We start from the raw sequence: 20,579 nt of genomic DNA, 5'->3' as shown, positions 1-20,579 counted from the left end.
GGCACTTTGTTAGCCTTATTCTAATCACTTGGACTGATGTGTGAGGTTTTATTCTACATCTAAATGTGCAGCACCAGCTACAAAATGATGAGTTATATCTGCCTGCAAGTATCCATTCCTCCAGTTAAGATGAATGCAGCTCAGGTCTACATGTTGAGAAAAGATCCTTAGTTAAAATTCCTGAAACTTAGAGGATCTAAACTTTTAAACGGAGAAGGCAAGGCACCCCCCTCCAGTACTCTTGCCTGGAAAATCCCATGGATGGAGGAGCCTGGTAGGCTGCAGTCCATGGGGTCGCTAAGAGTTGGACATGACTGAGTGACTTCACTTTCACTTTTCACTTTCATGCATTGGAGAAGGAAATGGCAACCCACTCCAGTGTTCTTGCCTGGAGAATCCCAGGGACGGGGGAGCTTGGTGGGCTGCCATCTATGGGGTTGCACAGAGTCGGACACGACTGAAGTGACTTAGCAGCAAACTTTTAAAAAATGATCCTTCATGGCAATGAAGAATAGCTTTTCATTAGCAGATGAGAATGTCTAAATGAATAAAACTGGATGACATGCTATTTCAAAATCCATACATTAATAGAGAAATTGTTATTTTCTGTACATATTTTCCAAAAAGAAACATTCCCCTGATCTTCTGCCAGCCTTATGTTCTTCCCTTTGTTCTCTGAGTATCTAATATAGGCTCAAACATTCAAAATCCATTGTTCAATACTCCTTTGTCACCCATTTGGTCAATAAATCTTGTCAAATTTATCTTTGAAAACTCTGTCCTGTTCTTGACTTCTTCATCTCCACCCTAACAAAACCTTCAGTATCTTTCATCTGGACGACTGTCCTAACTTTCTGAAGGTTTTTCTCTTACAAATCCTTCCCCTTTCCTACTGTCAGATTTAGTATTCTAAATTGAGTCTACTTCCCAGCCCAGAAGGCTTTTGATTTCCCACTGCCTTAAAGACAGTCCTTAGAACCAGTCCTCTTTTTTCCAGCTTCACCTCCAAATAGATGATCTAATTTCATATCTCTGTGCTTTTGCTGACTTTTCTTCACGAAGTGTTCTTCCTCCTCTTTTTTGCTTGCCAGACTCCTACTTGTACCTTGATGCCAACTCAAAACTCTCATTCTTTTCCCAGCTTTCCTTAAACCTCTGCAGTCAAAATTAATTACTGCCTCCTCTTGCCTTATAGTCTCTTTTCGAAAATTTTATTCATTGTAATGTTATTTGGTCATGTATTTAGATACTAAATGATGTTAGTATTTCAATTAGATGTTTTTCAATTTAGTTTTTTAAGTTTGTAATACATGAACATGTTTCAGAATACTACAGGCATAAAGGGGCAATTCTTTCATATGGTTTGCAGTTGAAAAAAGTAAAAAATAGACAGTGGAAAGTCTTCCTCCCACTCAACTTCCACCCATTTGGCTTCCTTTCCCAGGGGCCTCAGTGACACAAGTTTCTTAAGTATCCTTGCATGGATATTTTGCGCAACAGTGTTTATTGACTTGGATTAAATTGAATTGCAGAATGTTTACCGTCGGTTCCATAAGTGTACCTGGTTTGTTTTAGATCACCAGCACTCTCCTAAGTTTGGATCCCCTGGAAATCACAAATCTCCTTCCAGCACCTTATCATCAGTCTTACATAGTATTCCATCAGGGAGGAAACAGAAAAAAATCCCAGCTGCTCTTAAAGAAGTAAGTGTTTCCATTAAACTTGCAACTTGATAGAGGCTGAATTATTCATACTCATATAGTACTTTAGTTTTTCTCTCATAAAGGAAGATGTCATTTCCCACCACTGTTAAGACATGCATTTTAATTCTGAAGATGGATGTGGCTGAGGCCTCCCTTATCTCCCTTATGACCGGAGTCATTTAGAAAATGACTGTTGAAAGGTTTGGGGAGCATTTTATAGCAGTGATAGAAAGTAAAGGTAACGTGGATTCATGTTAATGTTTAAAATTACTTTGAGGAGACCCCTTATCAGAGGGAAGAAGTATATAAACTATTGGGGGCATTTTGTTAGCATTTACTCATCTGCATGGCTTATTTTTTTTAGGCACTAGTAGGTTATATACAACTGATATAGTAGGTTGTTCACTGACAGTAGATTGTTCTTCCTTCAACTTAACAGAAAAAATTTTAAGTTTAAATAACCTACAAAGCTTGACCTGCCCCTGGAGTAAATCCATATGCATCACTGATATCCTGTCCCAGTTCCTCAAAGTCAAGTGTTAAATCAGCCAATGTCAAGAAATCAAATAGTCCTGCCTTTCTAGTCACTCCTATTTTGGTTAGTTTATTAATTGGTTTTGTGCCCAGGAAAGTAGCGTTTTAAATTTTGTTCTCTTGCTTGTTTGTTGTGGAGGTGTTCCATCATGAAAAGTTGAAGAAAGGAACTCTAAAAATTTTACCAAGATCATGTTCCTTATGTAAAGTTGAGCATATTTCATCATGGCTGTTGAAACACTAGGAAGTGATTTATAGCCAGTCTCATGAAATAGTAAGAATAGGATTTACAGTTCCATTTGCCAAGTTTCATGTGGAACTGTATAAGCCAGCTGAGTGAATACCTCTCAACTCTTTTTCTTCTATCACGCAGTTCCTGAATCTAAGTCTACATTCAAAAACTTTGAAGTTTTTAACCAACTGAAATAATTTTCAGTTCTCTGTAATTTTTCACTTCTCCATGTTGATGTCACTATTTATAAATATGATTCTGACACATGCTTCCCTCTTTAGTCAGAACTCCACAGAGTTTTTGGCTGCAGAAACTCCTTATCGTCTATAGATTAGACTCAACCTAATTCCAGTCCTCTTTTGTACATCTTTCTACCCAACCACACAAACAGGCCTTCCACTTTCAAACCTCTGCTTTCTCCCCTGACTCTGCTGGTTCTCAGTGTCCTCCAGAGTGGCAGCAGCACCACGATGGAACTTACTAGAAATGCGGATTCTTGGGCCCAAGCTGTGTGGAATCAGAAACTTTAACAAGCATTCTCAGTGATTCGGGTGTATGTCTCCTGAAGTTTGAAAACCATTGCTTTGTTCCTCTGTGGCCACACAGGAGAAATTCATTTTTCCAATTAAGTTCTATACAAGTCAAAGTAGTCTCCTTGGAAACCTGTGTTTTTTTGTCTTTTGTTTTAAACGGGGGTGAAATTCACATAACATATAATTAACTGTTTAAAGATACACAATTCAGTGGTATTTGGTGTGTTCACAGTGATGTGTAACTGCTGTATTGCTCCAGTTTCAAAACTTTTTCATCACCTCATAAGAACACCCTGTGTGTGTTAAACCATCATTCCCCACCCCCACCCCCCACCCCACCCCCTGGCAACCATGAATCTGCTCCATGTATTCGTCTGTTCTGGATCTGTCATGTAAAAGGAGTCATTCAATATATGATCCTGAATGTTTGGCTTCTTTCACTTAGTACAATGTTTTTGAGGTTCAGCCAAGTTATAGCACTTTCTGTTTTGTGTCTGAATAGTACTCCTTTTTAGATATATACCACAACTTAGCCATTTATCTGTTGATGGACACTGGTTGTTTCCACCTTTTGGCTATTGTGAATAATGCGGCTATAAACATTGGTGTACAGATTTCCATGTGGACTTACGCTTCCATTTGTCTTGGTTATATACCTAGGAGTGAAATTGCTTGATCATACAGTTATCCTATGTTTAGCTTTTTAAGGAATTGGGAAGTTTTTTCTTATTCCATTGATGTTCAGTACACTTTTAGAAATCCATCTTTTAGAATTACATACATTCAAAACTTTAGTACCCTCAGTAATGGCAGACTACGTCTCTTGAATTGATCATTTCACGTATTTTTTAAATAAATCATTCGAATGAAAGTTTTGTGAATTAGGCAATTAAGCTGGTTTAACACTAATTTTTCTTTTAAAAAGATAATAGAGGACTATGTATGATTATTCCGTATTGTGATTAGTCTTATATGGCTATTAATTGTAAAATATTCCAAAAGAGCAATGTACAAAATATTTCAGGCAATGATAGTAACACTTAACCTAGGTACATAGCATCAGTGGTATCACAATCTAACTGCATTTTAAGAGAAACCTCCTTTGAATGTAAATGTTGTTTTCCCTTTTTTTAATTACCTGGTAGTCTTATATAGGATGTTATTTCTGTATACAGATTTACTTTCACTTACTAGACATTCTAATTTAACATTAGATATAAATTTTCCACTTGGGACTTTGCTGGCAGTCCAGTGGTTAAGACTCTGAGCTTCCAATGCAGGGAGCAGGGGTTTGATCCCTGTCCAGGGAACTAAGATTCCTATAAGCTGCATGACCCCCTCCTCGCAAAAATAGAATTTCCTGTTTACTTTTCTGTTGATATAATTTATAGAAATCCAAAGTTATCTCAGGAACAAAGTTAAAGGTTTAAGTAATTTTCCCTAACACCCCTAAATGAGAGCAATAAACAACATATATTGTCCCCAAAACACATCTTTAAAAAGGCATTTTTGTCATTTGAAATTATTATTCATCTCCTAGCAACCCAGAAAACCTAGTGGAACCCACTAAGAAACCTATACATGCAAACACAAGTAAACCAGGTAAAATTCTGGAATTGCTTCTAAAAGGAAGGATTTTATGCTCATGGTAATGGCAATATTCAATCTATACAGTAGCAGATTTTGAATATAAACAGTTTCATTCTTAAACACAATATTATTATGTGTTATTGCTTTCAGCATCAATGATCAAAAACAATTTTGTTATTTTAAATTTTTGTTTTGTCTAAAAACTATTAAACTGTATGGGGTTTGCTTATTTAGGTATCAGCAAACACAGAAGATTCCTCTATGAGTGGCTACTTGTACAGATCAAAGGGCAATAAAAAACCTTGGAAACACTTGTGGTTTGTCATAAAAAATAAAGTACTATACACATATGCAGCAAGTGAGGTAAGATCTGAAATGTAAACATGAATAATTTGGAGTCTTGTTTTATAGTGCCACCTAGAAATAATTAGTGTTTGTCTAATCTATTTGTCTATGCTTTTGCTTTGCTTTGAGAAGGGGAGATATTACTGTTGTTTTTGACATGAACAGTGTCCTTGTTTTGTACCTAAAGATACTCATAAAGATGTTAGGAATTTTCCATAGTGTTAAAATGTTAAGTTTGGGGGATATCATGTGACTACTGACTACTTCACTAAAGGCAGAAGTTTGGTGAGACTGGGGTATGTCACCTTTCTGAGCTGTGTTTTTTGCATCCATAAAATGCAAGTAATGTAATTATTCACTTATCGTGGGTATAGGGAATAACATGAAATCAGTGAATATGAACACATTGAAAACTGTCTACTGCAGTATCTGTCTGATGGGTGGGGAGGGGGTGGCCCAATAAATATTGTTGAATAAATGAAAAATGAATTAGTTGCTAGAATTACCATTGTTTTATATGTGTGTGTTTGTTTGAAATTAGATTAGAGCTTTGCAGATAAAAAGTTGCAGGTCTGAATTTTGTATCATTTTATAAGTCCATCTTCCTTTGTGTCTTTGTAAATGTAGGATGTGGCAGCTTTGGAGAGTCAACCTTTACTAGGATTCACAGTCACTCAAGTCAAAGATGAGAATTCAGAGTCTAGAGTGTTTCAGTTACTGCACAAAAACATGCTATTTTATGTATTCAAAGCAGATGATGCTCACTCAGCTCAGAAGTAAGTAATTTAGGCTTTTCTTTTCATACATGAGATTTCAAATTGGTACTTTAAATGATTGATTTTAAAAGTAACCTACTTTCATGCATGGGATCAACGGACAATATAAATCAGAAATCCCATTTAGAAAGATTTAACACATTATTCAAACTCTTTAGAATTGTTTTAAAGATAGGCAAGAGTATCTGGAATATTTTCAGGAAGCAGAGAGGAAAAGAAAATAGGTAGTTCTGTCCAAAATATTTTGTGTACACTTGACCTCCGAGGAAGCAGCATGAAGCTGCTCTGCTGAAAGGAAGGGAAGCGGAGGTATTTGACCTCTCCTCCAATGAAGTCAAGAATTTTCTCTTGAAACATTCTGGGATTTTGGCAATTCATTGAGTCAGTCGTGCCATGGAACGGCAGGAGCTTAAACAGCTGCTTGCCGACTTACATCTTTGGGGAGAAGGTCAAACACATTAAGAGTCTCTAATATTATTCCCAGTGACTGAGTAGAAGGCAATGTATATCATTTTAGATGGAAGTGGTTGAAATATTCTCTTCAAAATTCCAACAAAAGTATTTATTTAGATGTCATGAGATTGCTTGACATAGAGAAGAGTATCTCTGTGAAATTGAGGTCCTCTGTGAACAAAACAGTTCAGTTCACCTCCCTTTCACTAGATTTTTATTTTGGCCTCACAAAATATGCATTTTTATTCTCACTAAGTGGTGCTCATGTTTTCTGACTAGGCCCTCAAAGAACACGCAAATCTAAAAGAATGCTTTAAGTGAGGCTGGTCTTTTATTAAGGTAGTTACAACTAATGTATCAGAATTAAACATGTTCCCCCTCAACAATAATCAGATACTATATCACAAAAACTCTATGAGCCTTTTTTTTCAGTCTGTATTAGGATTTCCAACCATATATAGCTGTTAACCCAAATGATTACTTCTGGGTACTGAAGAATAAAATTATGACACAGCTGTTTTTTCTTTAAAAAATAGTTATTTGGATAAAACAGTAATTGCCTACAATTCTGTTAGATATTATATGTCTCATCATTTTCATTTGTGTTCATGATCAAACTGTTGAACTTTTGAATATATATCTTCTCCTTATATAGTTGACAAGATAGAAATCCCTTCAAGAAAGTTGAATGTAGTTGGATGAAAAGAATCAGCTTATTTGTTATTTAGAATTAATACAGGCTAATTTATAAATTTCTCTTTGAGTTTATTAATATTACATGGGTTGCTATATTTTCACATTACGGAATATTAAAATGTGTTAATTTTAAAGAAAATTTTTGACTTTTAAAAAATCTTTTTATTATGGTATGTATAACTTATATGCCATTTGCATTTTAAATTGACCATTAAAAAAAAAATAAGAGATGCACTCTTCAGGCCAAATTTTGGTCCAAGTTATCAGATAAAGGGTAGTTTCATACATACAGAATTCTCGTTTGCTATAGAAAAGATCTTATACTGTTAGGATGATTGGATCCAAGGTAATAGCTGTGGTCTACAGTATTGTCTTACCATATGTTGGATGACTGCATTTCACAAGTCTAACAAATTTCTCTTACAGGTGGATAGAAGCATTTCAAGAAGGCACAATATTGTAGTTGTGTTAGTTTCACCTCGTGTGATTCCAAAAGGGTGGAATTTCATCAGAATAAATGCAGTACAAACATTTTATATAAATGAACAGTGCCAAGATGAATCCAACTAAAATCTTCATCAGAGAAATTATTTTATTAGGTATCAGGTAATTTTTTAAAAAATGTTTGTTTTTCATCTATGCTATTTATTAAAATTTTAATGTTTACTTAATGGTCAGAGTTATTTCTGAGACTCACACTGTATTCTGAAGTACCTTTTCTTTAGAAACCAGAAAACTTAATACTGTATTAACTGTTTGTGACACAGTCTATCCTGTTTTCTCAGTGTGTTTTACAATGTTACTTTGTAACATTCTCACCAGTGGTAAGTCATGGTAAATAAAAAACACACATCGAGGAGTGAATTTCTATACAGTCTTTGAATTGGAAATTATGATTAAACAGCTGATGAGAAAAATGTATGTCTTTGAATCCATACATTTAGATGAATTTTTGTATCTTTTAATGGAAAAACACATGGCCAATTTCTACCTCAGTAACGGAAACAAAATTCCAGTAAATTGTCTAAAGTATTTCTACTGTTGCGTACCTCTTGTGCCATGAGATAATGTTATATCATCAAGGAATTACAGCAAAGGGATAGAATCTGAATTTTCATCTAACTCAATTGTGAGCAGGAAAAAGAATATTTCCATTTTCAGGGTAACACAAATAATTAACTCTATGGCCTTTACATTAAGTCTAAAAAAACCTACCATTTCAACACAAACATAAATGTATTATTTCTTTAAAAAGCAAAGTATGGCGAGTATTATATTATATAATGTCCCTTGCTCTTCTAAGGGTTCTGAGCCCAAGGTAGTAGAGAGGTATTTGTATATAAAAAGAATGTTACATTTTCTATAATATTGTGATTTTTTAAATGAACTGGAATTACCATATCAAAAAGCACATGTTCTAAGCCAGTATTAGAAATTGTGTAGTAATCATTTTTAAAAGATTTTTAAATACCACTTTGTGTTATGTCCTCTCTGGTAATTAAAGTATATTTTTTTATATTTTCCTTTAATCAGCTGTCAGCATACCTCATTAGAAAGGACTTATATTCCTGTTTTGGTTCACATATTGTTTAACATATGAACGGCTTTGTACATAAAATTGATGAGCAGAAGTAAAAATGAAATTAACACTATGATTAAAGTCATTCCTGATGTTCATAATATAAATTTATTGACTGAGCTTAAATGAAATATAAAGTATCTTCAAAGGCAAGAAATTTCTTTGAATAAAAGGCACAAGAAATTTCCCTTCTGCTGTTACATAAAAAGAATTTCCTATTTCAGTATTATCTCTATGATTGCCAAGAGAATTACTGAGTGCCTTCTGAAACCCTTTGAATGTTTGTTGCAGCACCAGGGTCTCTGCATCTCGAGTCTGACTGCTGTAGTTTTCTGGCTATTGCTTGCTGTGGAATCATTTTAAACCCTCTTGCAACCTCACATACAATCCTTACATGTTAACTTCCAAGTCTTTGTTAGTTGTAGGTAAACTAACATTTCTTTGCATGTCATTAACTTTAACCAAGATAGCATAAATAAGGCTTCCATGTTAAAATCACTGCAGTTTTTAGTGTGTCCTTTTTAGAGATCAAGTCATGCCTTATGAAGTGTTTCCCTTGGTTTCACAGGACCAGCATTTTGTGAAACAGGTTACTGGGGTTCCTCTCTCCTCCTCTTGAGCTTTCAACCTTCTGACTGCAAGGTTTGGTCTAATCAGAATCTGAAAATTATCAGCCAGTGGCTATTCTATCTTTCTAACAGTTGGCTGAATCAAGAATCAGTTAAATATTTAAGAAACTGCACAGACTTCTAATAATTCTAATTACATGTGAAGTGCATGTATGATTATGCTAGTGTTGGCTTAGCCCCATGGAGGGCTTTGAAAAATATACGATGCCTTTTGAGGAAGCTATCAGATTACCAGCCCCCCCCGTATGTTTTAAATGTGGAATAGTATTACATTCCCTTTCTCCCTTATCCTTCATAACTTCACTGAAGCTGATCAATTATTTAACCTTGCTCATTCAATGTCAAATGAGAAGCCTGATTATATATATTTTGTTATAAAGCTGTCGATACTTTTAAAACCACTCTTGAAGCTAACATTTTAGAAAAAAAAAAAGATGTTGCATGCATTCTGTAAATGAGAAGAAAGCATAAACAGTACTTAGATTCCAATAGTACTTAGTGTAGTTTCCACATTGATACATGTGCTTCCATCAAATCCTTTTCAAGTGTCTCCTTTTATTCATAAGGAGAAAGAAGAGTAGTTCTAAAGTTAAGTCCAAAAGGATGCTTAAGAAAGCTAGACAAGAGATGCCAGATCAAACTAGGGGAAGGCTGGCCTTAGTATGTGTCTCTAGGCAGTGCTGCTCCTTTATCTGTGGCAGCTTTAAACATAGAGGACCCACCAGAGTCTAAGAACATGAGAAAGTTTATCTTTGGCATTTCTGAACCTCTTCCCAATCTCTTTCCTCTTGTTCCCTAATGTACCCAGTATCCTGCTATTGTCTTTTCCCAAGATACATCTCCCTTTTAATAACTAAAAGCTTGATTATGTAGTAGCATTTCTTAAAATGAGATCATCAGAGCAAACTTTAATATAAAGCTGTAATGAAACAACTGAGGACAACTTTAAAGTATAGTTTTGTTAGCCAAAGGTGTATTTTATATTTGGATGGTAAAATATATCCAGAAATAGGGAAAGCCTACTATTTAGTAATTCAGTTAAAATGTAAATGTCATCACAGCGTATCTTGATTCATGTCTTTGAGTGTGCTTTCATTGTACTTGGTTTTTGAAATTTGAGATCTGTTGTAGTCAGATGTCATCACGGGGACTTCCAGAGAGGTAAATCCTGTTTCTCTTACTATACTGAATACTCCTTGAAAATGTACTATTCTATTCCTGGTACATCAGTTTCTCACAAAATACCTACTTTGCATCTTTCAAGAGAAAATATTTGTTGAAGAAAGTAAGGACAGGGTTCTTAGCATTTCGAACTCAAAAGTCCCAGAGGGCCCACATTATAACTCAGGTCTTAGACCTGCTCTTCCCACCGTCCTGCAAGGCCATATTAGCAAGTACCTGTTGGACATCTACATCTTAAGCATTTTAAGCTTTACATGTCTAAAACTCAATTTCTTTTCATTCAGATCTGTGTATTTTCTTCTGCAATGGAGAAACACCATTCTTGGCTCCAGAATCTGCCTCCAAGTCTCAACAAGACCCTCTACAATTGCCCTCGTGTCCTTTCCATCTTCTTTGTCCTTCTGTTATTGCATACACCCTAGCTCAAGTCCTTGTTACCTCTTCCCAGTGATGGGCATAACTTTTCTTCTAATTCCAGTGCCTTTGCATGGTCCCATTTAAACACTGCCAGACCCATCTTGTTAAGCATAGGTCTAATCTAGTTTCATTCCTGCTGTTTACAACCTTCACTGGCTTCCAAGTGGTTTGGCGTGAACACTTTTGCTCAGGTATCAAATGTGGCAGCTAACCCTGACCCTACCTTCCTCTCTTCACACCGTTTTGTCTTTTCTCATCCTCCCTCCACCCCATTTTTCTGCCTATTTACCTAAGACTTCTCTATAACAGTTGATCCTAGCCTCTCCCCATTCCTGCAGATTAGATCTAGTCTCTCCTTCCTCTATGCTCCTGTAGCCTTTGGCTCCTAAACAGACTTTTTTATGGTGCTTATCACATTCTAGCCTTGAGAACAGCAACTGTATCTTGTTCCTTTGAGATTCCTCCTCAGCACCTGGCAGAGTGCCTTGCATTCACTGGACACTGTTGTGAATTAAATTAATTCAAATGATCTCTAGCTCTTTTTTGAATGCCTCTAAAACACAAATATTCTGGAGCCTATGCCATTTCTAATGTTATTTTCCAATTGAAATGTTCTAGTTGGATTTTTTTTGTTAAGATAAAAGTAGTAGTTAATGTTCAAAAAGTCTCAATATTAAATTCCCCCCTGTTTTTGAGGGGGTGGTTAGGATGAATGGTGGCAACTTTCTTTTATATGAGTTCATCATAGCATGTTCAGAACCAATCTTGAAATACTATTTTATCAAATGACATAAATTTATAGAAACACTTTTTACTTTAAAAATGTTTGTATCTTATTGTTCATATAGAGATATAGATCCTTTATAAAATATTAGCAGTGTAAATAATGTTATGTATTATATTTATACAAAATAAATTTACTAAATCTACTTTCAGTGTGATGCTGTCTTTTAAATCATTTTTTATAGTCATGCAATTAGAGATGAACCACACTGATCTGTTTTCCTGAATCATAATTAGGGGAAGCTCTTTTTCACCAACAAAATATATTCGCCATTTGGATGGTTTCTACATCCAAATGTTATTGTGACCTAAGCAAATTAATTGGCTGAAAAGGGGATGACCCCAAGCATCACTATGGGTGTGCATATTAGGCACTGAGAATAGAGAAAAGGCCTCAGATTTGCCTTTTTCCATGGACCTATATGTAATATACTTTCTTAGCTTTCATCTTTGGGACAGACTCAAGGATTTTATCCCAATTTGGGTAGATGGAGTATCTGTTATTCAGCTGCTAAGTCGTGTCCAACTCTCTGGGACTGGATGGACTACAGCATGCTGGGCTCCCGTTCTTTGCTATCTCCCTCAGTTTGCTCAAATTCACGTCCATTGAGTTGATAATGCCATCCAACCATCTCATCCTCTGCTGGCCTTTCTCCTTTTGCCTTTAGTCTTTCCCAGCATCAGGGTCTTTTCCAAAGAATTGGCTCTTCACATCAAGTGGTCCAAGTACTGCAGTTTCAGCTTCAGCATCAGTCCCTCCAATGAACATTTCAGGGTTGATTTCCTTTAGGACTAGACTTCAAGGATGGATGGAGGAGGGCTGCTTTAAAACCACCAGTAACACAACAGATGATACTAAAAGGAAGAGGGTGACTTCTAGACAATAAGACATAAAGAGTGTTCACTTGTCAGGGGTTGTTGCATGCCCCTTTTCTTCACCCAGCTGCCTAGTTCCAGGGGAAATGACAGAAGAGATGTTCTCCTTATCAGTGTACCTTGTTTTTTCTGACTTGGGTTTCCGGCCTGAATCTGTGACGGCTTTTTGAGGGCAAATCAAAACTAAGACATTAAAAAATAAATAAGACGTTTTGAGGACCCCTTCTCTTCAAGACCAAACCACACAGCACTCTTTGCAAACATGGTGGCTCTTGCTACCACACCTTGGTGCTTCAGGGGCCACTATCAGAATGGGATGTTCTGTCAACACCTTATTTCGCAAATCTGTATTGACCATTAGGCACTGTCCCATAAGCCTGGGAATACACCAGTGAACAAAACAGACTAGAGCCGGTCTTCTGGAAGTTTTCATTCTAAGTGATTCTACTCTAGCTCCATTTAGCCATTATGCTATTTACTCACAAGTTGATCAGTAAAACTTAGCCTTACTCAACAGGGCTATGCTCCAGCTTATTTAAGGAAATTTGAATATTTTATTGGGATCTACGCAGTTAGTGTTCTAATAAACCGTTTAGTCTAAGCCAAGAGCCTGTGACAAAGCCCAGTTTCCCACAAATTAGAGACCGAACTGTCTAAAACTGATTAGGTCATCTATCTTGGCTCCAATCTGAACAGTCTCAAAGCTTCCTTTAAGGACCGCCTTTTGCAAACAGGATGCTAAGCGCACGCGGCTTCTCCAAGTCCCAGATAAGGGAAGCGCAGCTCTGCCGGAGCAGTCTCCCTCCTACGCGATAGGGGGCAGTCGACTTCCAGAGGCTGGGTTCTCTCATCCCTCCACCCGGGGAACGTCACGACCGCCTCGCCACGCCACTGGTGCGCAGGCGCGGACGGGAGCGCGCACCGAGCCGCTGAGGGAGGGGTCACGAACTCTGACCTTCCCCCCCCCACCAAATACACAAACCCAGACAGCTCCGTCTCCACTTTTTTAACCCTCCCCGCTTCAGCTTTTTCCAGTCCGTTTGCCTGGAGGCCCCCCACCCCATCCCGCCCCAGCCGCCGCCGCACGGGACGGCCCGGTTTACGCCCAGCGTAGGACGCCGCTCGGCAGAGAAGCGCCGGTAAGGAGGGACGGGTGAGGAGAAAAGCGGCCGCAGCGGCGCCCGGGAGGAAGGCGGGGGCCCCGGGAAGCTCCCTTCCACCCAACTGCCAACGGGCGCGCCCCCCAGACCCCCACAGCAGCCTGCGGCTTCGGCCGGCAGAACCCGCACTTCGGCATCCGCGGCGCGCTACTCGGGGCGGGCTGGGAGAGCGGCCGGAGCAGCGGGGCCGAGTGCGCGGGGCACCGAGGGAGGCCGAGGCCGGAGCCGCGAGCGAGGTCCGGAGCCCGGAGCGGGGCCTTGGCGGCGGCCGCGAGAGGGAGTCGGCGCGCGGCTCTGCGCGCACGGCGGCCTCTCCGCGGCACCTCTGACCTTTCACCTACAGGGAACGCTTCCGTCGCGGCGCGGGCGCCGCTTCCCCAGCCTCCGGGAGCCGTGCGCCGCCGCCGGGCCCGGGGTCAGAGTGGGCTCAGCGCCGGCGGGACGAGGGAGAGGCCGCACTGGCGGCGAGCCGAGGCCCGGATCCCTTTCACCACGAGCCTCTGACTTGTTCCTGTGCTTTTACTGGACCGACGGAATGACGCTCTCTACTTTCACAACCGATGGCGCGGGAGCGGCCGCTGCCTTTGGATCTCTGTCTTTAGAGAAAGAAAAGGCAACGGCCGAATGTCCTCACTGCAGTGCACGTCCAAGCTTCCTGCATCTCTTTTGTTAAGAAAGTCTGCTTCCAGCTCTTGCAGATACCGTTTGATGAATGGCAAATGTTGCCAGGTTGTTCTGTAACCTTCGCTATATAGGTCAACTGTTAAAAAGTAATTGCTGGAAAGGAAAAACAAAAAGGCTTGAAATTAAGGCCTTTAGGGTTTTTGTGCCTCGGAACTTAATGGACCTTCGACTTTGAGGGTTTTAGAACAGTGCGTGCTGTGTGGTTGGTTTTAGATTTTAATTGTATGTCAGTTTGGTAGATATACGATAAAGAAGCTATTTCTGCTTATTTTTAAAATGGATCGCAGAAAATGTAATTTCATCATTCTTTGTAGGAGCATTTCAGCTTTTTTAAAGGAAATAACGGCAGAAAACATTCCCAATATATCTACTCTTTGTGTGTGCTACACAATGTAATTCCTACTATTGTTGGAGAGAAGAAAGGAAAGAAATCATATATAAGAAAGGATTAATAGTTTATATAATCATGTACCTTTTTTGAATCATAGAACCCTCTGCAACCTTTTTAAATCTTTTATGAAAGCCATAGACTGTCTCTAGAAAAATGCACCCTTGCGTAAAATTTTGTAAGTAAACAGAAGTTTCACAACTGAATTTTAAAGGTAGGAGAATTTAAATGAGGGAGGAGGAGCTTGGAATTGTATATTGGGAAATAAAAAACGTTCTAGTTTGTCCTGAACAAGTCCCCTCCGGGACTGGTAGGAGATAATATAGGAAGATGGGGAAGTCAAACTATAAAGGAATGCTCCTTTGTGTCTGTAGTGGCAGGCGTGTTTATAAGTACTTAGTAAATACTGAAAAAATACCAGAAGGACTGAAACTTTATTCTTTGACCATTAAAGAGGCACTGATACTTATGAAACAGGAGAATAAGGATGTGTTTCAGTTCTGTAAGCATCCCGAGATTTTGCTGTTGGTCAGAAGTGCTAACACATAGATGATTCTTGCCTTCTAGGGATTTTTAATACACACAAAGTTGAATATATTAAATATTCAACCAGGAAAGTTATTTCTTGCAGTAGCTGAAATTATACTCAAACGATTCTTAACCTGAAGGCCTTGGGCTGGCCATAGAGTATATGAACTCCTTGAAATTCAGCATATATTATCAGTTGTAGAGCAAATGAATGCGAACCTGTTTTCTTGGAGGGAAACCCTAACTTCCATCAGATTTTTTTAAATTTTTGGTTGCATTGGGACTTCATTGCTGCACCTTGCTTTCTCTAATTGCAGTGCCCAGGCTTCTCACTGAAGTGGCTTCTTGTTGCAGAGCGTAGGCTGTCGTTGTGCGAGCTTCAGTGGTTGCAGCACACGAACTCGGTAGTTGTAGTTAATGGACTTAGTTACTTCATGATACGTGGAATCGTCCCAGACCAGGAATCAAATCCACATTCCCTGTGTTGGCAGGTGGATTCCTATCCACTGTACCACCAGGGAAGTCCCAGGTTTTCAAATCTATGTTTGACCCACCCCAACAGAAAAAAAAAGAAAAAAAATTGTTTTGCATCATATTTTCAAGCATTTTTTCACTGCTACACAGAAAAATATGTTTTCCATCATGACTTAGCACACAGATTAAGTTGAAATAAGTCCTCACCCTCACTATACTTGATGCAGTATTTTCTAATTTCTTTCATTTTCAAAAGAAGAAAATTCTGACCTACTGTATTTCCCCATCCACAAGTGGCTTACAACAAGGAGTTTGCAAAATACTACTTTGTAACATGAGCCTGCAGTTGGTTGATGGGGAGTAGGGCTGGTGGGGAAAGAAAATGAACTGTTTATGATGTACTCAAAGAGCGCAGACTTAAAATTTTGAACCTGAATGGAAGGAGGGTGACACCACTGTTGTTGTTCAGTCAATAAATCATTTCTGACTCTTTGCAACCCCATGGACTTCAGCATGCTAGGCTTCTCTGTCCTTCACTACAGCCTGGTGTTTGCTTAGATTTATGTCCATTGATTCAGTGGTGCTGTCTAACCATCTCATCCTTTGCTACCCTCTTCTCCTTTTGCCTTCAGTCTTTCCCAGCATCAACGTATTTTTCCGTGAGTCGGCTCTTCGCATCAGGTGGCCAAAGTGTTGCAGCTTCAGCATCAGTCTTTCCAGTGAATATTCAGGGTTGATTTCCTTTAGGATTGACTGATTTGATCTCCTTGCTGTCCAAGAGACTGTCAAGAGTCTTCTCCAGCACCACATCTGGAAAGCATCAATTCTTTGGTGCTCAGCTTGCTTTTGGTCCAACTATCACATCTGTCCTTGACTACTGGAAAAACCATAGCTTTCATGGGTCACAGCCCTGTCATGGTGAAGGGGCTTGTGTAACTCAATAAAGCTATGAACCGTGCCATGAAGGGCCACCCAAGACGAATGGGACATAATGGAGAGTTCTGACAAAACATGGTCCACTGGAGGAGGGAATGACAAACCACTCCAGTATTCTTGCCATGAGAACTCCATGAACAGATTCAAATGGCGCCACTGAGGGTATATTTTTTCCTGTGGGGAAGATACATAGAAGTGAGATTGAGGTAAATGTGAAAAAAGAAGAATCAGAGCCAAAAATATAAGACTATATGTTTTCTGTATATTATTAGCTCTAGAGCAGTAAAGGCAGCATCCTCCTGTTTTTTTTTGCTTTGTCCCTCAGGTTGATAATAACGCTTATCCATCAGTGCCTTTCTCAAATGTCTCTTCTATAAGATTTTCCCAGACCTTCCCTCTCCAGTGTGATGGTTCTCCTGACCTGTTGCTCATTTATTGAGCACTTTGTTTATTCAGCTAACTTTCAGGGAATACGTTTTACCTGTAAGAGACCACTGTACACTGATACATATATGTGTGTCTGTGTCTGTGTGTGTGTAGATGTTGATATATTGGCAAATAGATGGGTGAAAAGTGGAAACAGTGTCAAATTTTATTTTCTCGGGTTCCAAAATCACTGCAGGTGGTGACTACACCCACAAAATTAAAAGATGCTTGCTCCTTTGAAGAAAAGCCATGGCAAACCTAGACAGCATATTAAAAAACAGAAATATCACTTTGCTGACAGAGGTCCATTCAGTCAAAGCTATGGTTTTTCCAGTAGTCATTGACACAAATGTGAGAGTTGGACCACAAAGAAATCTGAGTGCTGAAGAACTGATAATTTTGAATTGTGGTACTGGAGAAGACTCTTGAGAATCCCTTGGACAGCATGGTCATCAAACCAGTCAATCCTAAAGGAAATCAACCCTGAATGTTCTCTGGCAGGATGGAAGCTAAAGCTCCAATACTTGGGCCACCTGATGGGAAGAGCCAACTCATTGGAAACGACCCTGATGCTGGGAAAGACTGAGGGCAGGAGGAGAAGGGGGTGACAGAGGATGAAATGGTTAGATGGCATCACTGACTCAATGGATGTGAGTTTGACCAAACTCCAGGATATAGTGAAGGACAAGGAAGCCTGGCATGCTGCAGTCCATGGGGTCGCAAGGAGTTGGCCATGACTTAGCAATTGAACAACAGTATACAATGACAAAGATATTTTCACAAACTCAATTTTTCAAGAATATTTTGAGATAGATTTTACTGAATCCATTTCATTTATAAGCAAACAGCCCTAAGTGACTGACATGTAGTTAAACATTTAGTAAATAGTAAAAATGGGATTGAAAGTCTGATTTATTGACTTGACTTTGGGGTACTCTACTACCTTTATAAACCCCCTCCTATATTTCTCTGTTTTTCCCTTTATCACTACTTCCTAGTTTACTTTGTAGCATTTAGTACATGGTAATTTAAAAAATCTGTTTCCTCATTAAAATATAAGTTCCATGCAGCAGAGATTGTCTCTGTCTTATTCACCGTGAAGTCCAGTAGTCACACAGTGCCTGGTAAAGATACTTTCAGTAAATACTGATGCTTTCTGAGTTCAAACACAAACACCAGGCAGTGTTAAATGCTACAGGTTCATTGGAAAAAATTAGTCCATTGGAAAACTACAAGTTCTTTTTCTTTAGAAGTTTTTTATCATCTACACAGATAAAGCCAGATGCATTAGAAGATAAATAGGCACACAATACAGTGGATTACAGATGAAGGAATGTTTACTTTTCTAATTACCCATTGAGTAGATACCCATTCATGGAGAAGGCAATGGCAAGCCACTCCAGGACTGTTGCCTAGAAAATCCCATGGATGGAGGAGCCTGGTAGGCTGCAGTCCGTGGGGTCGCTAAGGGTCGGACACGACTGAGCGACTTCACTTTCACTTTTCACTTTCACACATTGGAGAAGGAAATGGCAACCCACTCCAGTGTTCTTGCCTGGAGAATGCCAGGGACGGGGGAGCCTGGTGGGCTTCCATCTATGGGGTCACACAGAGTCGGACACGACTGAAGTGACTTAGCAGCAGCAGCAGATACCCATTCAAAAAGCAGAAAGTAAGTGGCCTGTAAATCTCCACTTAGAGAAGTCATCATTAATATTTGAGAATGTTTGTATATTTTATTTGTTGTCTGTTTCTCCTACTATACAGTCCGTGGAATTCTCCAGGCCAGAATACTGGAGTGGGTAGCCTTTCCCTTCTCCAGGGGATCTTCCCAACCCTGGGATCAAACCCAGGTCTCCCACATTGCAGGCAGGTTCTTTACCAGCTAAGCCACAAGGGAAACCCAAGAATACTGGAGTGAGTATAGCTTATCCCTTCTCCAGCGGATCTTCCCAACCCAGGAATCAAATCGAGGTCTCCTGCATTACAGGCGAATTCTTTACCAACTGAGCTATCAGGGAAGCCCTTGTTTTAATACTCCCTGACATTTAGAAAGATGTATCCCTAACATTTGGAAAACTGCCTGGCTCATAGTATGCACTCATCAATTATTGTTGAATGGAAGAATATTGAATGAATTATTGGATCAATGAGTAGGAAAAGTTTTAAGGCTTTGATAAACATTGGCAAATTTCTGGGAAGTTTGTTTCAATTTAGACTTACATCAACAGTATGTAAAGAATGCTTATTTTCCTCAGTTTTTTTTAGTTAAATTTAGTCTTGAAAAACAAACACATGTTGATTGAGTGATTCCTTGGCGATTGTGGTAGAGAGAAGCCATTAGCAGAGACATGGCAAAATGAAGCAACATGGTATTAAATTCATGGAATTACAGATAGTGCATATGGCTAAAATGTAAGCTTTAACCATTGGCACTTCATGTCCTATAGGCTTTGAAGAATATTAGGAGGTAAAATAATGTTAAATATATACGTTAGAGCAGTCTGGCACCACAGTATTAAAGTATTAATAGCAAGTGGGTGAATGTTATTGGACCTTGAGGTCAAGAAACTGGGATAATGGCAGGAATGGGACAACAGTCTGTCAGTCTTTAGTGAGTAATGCAATTGAAAGAGAAATGAATGAATGACATTAAAACCTGGTATAACTCGCTTAAGTGAGTCTCAGAGGAAGAGTGTTTTATGTAGGAAAAGTAAGCGGCTTTGTTCAGAAGACTGCATTCACAGTGTCCTTGAGATCCATACACAGCACATGGTGGGAATAGAGATGCAGTCACCCACGAGAGATCTGTGCAGTACTCTCGTGTCTGGTGGCATGAACCCGCATGAATTGCATGGGAGGCAATGAAGATTTCTGAGAATTCATGCCAGCAGAAATGGCTGCCAGCTTGGGCTGAAGGGGACATAAATGGGATGAAATGAATGAAGGTTTCTGGAACTCTGGAATACTGGGTGGGTCAGTAGCACTGTTCTGTTTTGAAACTATGCCACTGCCAAAATGGAGAGTTTGGGAGGATTGCCATTCCATCTTGGACCCAGAGCACACAGGCTTTGGCAGTAACCATCTCTTTGGTTGGATTCCAGAGAGGTTGAGGGCACTTAACTGGCACTACTTTTCATGTGGGAGATAGTTGAGTAATTAATCTAAATACTGTATATTTCTTTCAGAACAAGTAATTGAAACATTTAAAACAAGTGATTGAAAGACAAGTAATTAAAACAATTTGGTGATTAATATTATAATTGTAGAATATTAGTGAATTTATGACGGTATATAATATGATAAAGTCAAATGGTTTTTGTATTCTTGACTACCTGATATAGAGAAAAAGCAAATGTCAAGGTCAATCTGTTAATCTTACTGACTCTCAAATCTGTTTGAAGACAGTATTATGTTAAAATTCAAATCAAACTTAACATGTAAGAGCAATCACAAAATTCTGGAGAAATCTTCTAGTCTTCTGAATGAATATACTTATTTTGTCAGCTTTTACAGTATACCGATTAAAAAGTGTGTTAAATGGCTACAGTGATGTATTTGTTTATAGACTGGGTTGACCTTTAATTAATAAACCATTCCTGATCTATATCGAAAGTCTGTGGTTTAGTCTTCAGTAACTTTGAAAAGTGAAATT

At 38.9% G+C, this 20,579-nt stretch overlaps 2 protein-coding genes across 7 annotated transcripts in view; both read left to right on the top strand.

Annotated features, from left to right (window-relative positions):
• The window catches only part of FGD6 (FYVE, RhoGEF and PH domain containing 6), a 110,839-nt gene extending 103,413 nt beyond the window's left edge, over positions 1-7,426 (top strand). For both annotated transcript variants that reach the window (XM_055396105.2, XM_055396106.2), the window contains exons 18-21: positions 1,576-1,703; positions 4,827-4,955; positions 5,565-5,713; positions 7,289-7,426. In XM_055396105.2, the coding sequence (XP_055252080.2) occupies positions 1,576-1,703; positions 4,827-4,955; positions 5,565-5,713; positions 7,289-7,325 (443 nt within the window). In that variant the 3' untranslated portion in view covers positions 7,326-7,426. The remainder of the gene's footprint in view (positions 1-1,575; positions 1,704-4,826; positions 4,956-5,564; positions 5,714-7,288) is intronic.
• NR2C1 (nuclear receptor subfamily 2 group C member 1) overlaps positions 7,334-20,579 on the top strand; it is a 45,913-nt gene continuing 32,667 nt past the window's right edge. Inside the window, exons 1-2 of one of the 5 annotated variants that reach the window (XM_088836866.1) lie at positions 13,328-13,467; positions 13,832-14,217. In XM_088836866.1, coding sequence (XP_088692992.1) covers positions 14,113-14,217 — 105 coding nt within the window. In that variant the 5' untranslated portion in view covers positions 13,328-13,467; positions 13,832-14,112. The other 4 variants (XM_088836867.1, XM_055396109.2, XM_088836868.1 and 1 more) reach the window with 4 other exon arrangements.

This window comes from Moschus berezovskii, chromosome 6 (assembly GCF_049115385.1).
Source record: "Moschus berezovskii isolate FMDL1 chromosome 6, NW_MosBer_1.0, whole genome shotgun sequence".
In the NCBI taxonomy this organism is placed as follows: domain Eukaryota; kingdom Metazoa; phylum Chordata; class Mammalia; order Artiodactyla; family Moschidae; genus Moschus; species Moschus berezovskii.
Note: the sequence above shows the minus strand (reverse complement) of the source record. Positions and strands in the feature narration are given on the sequence as shown.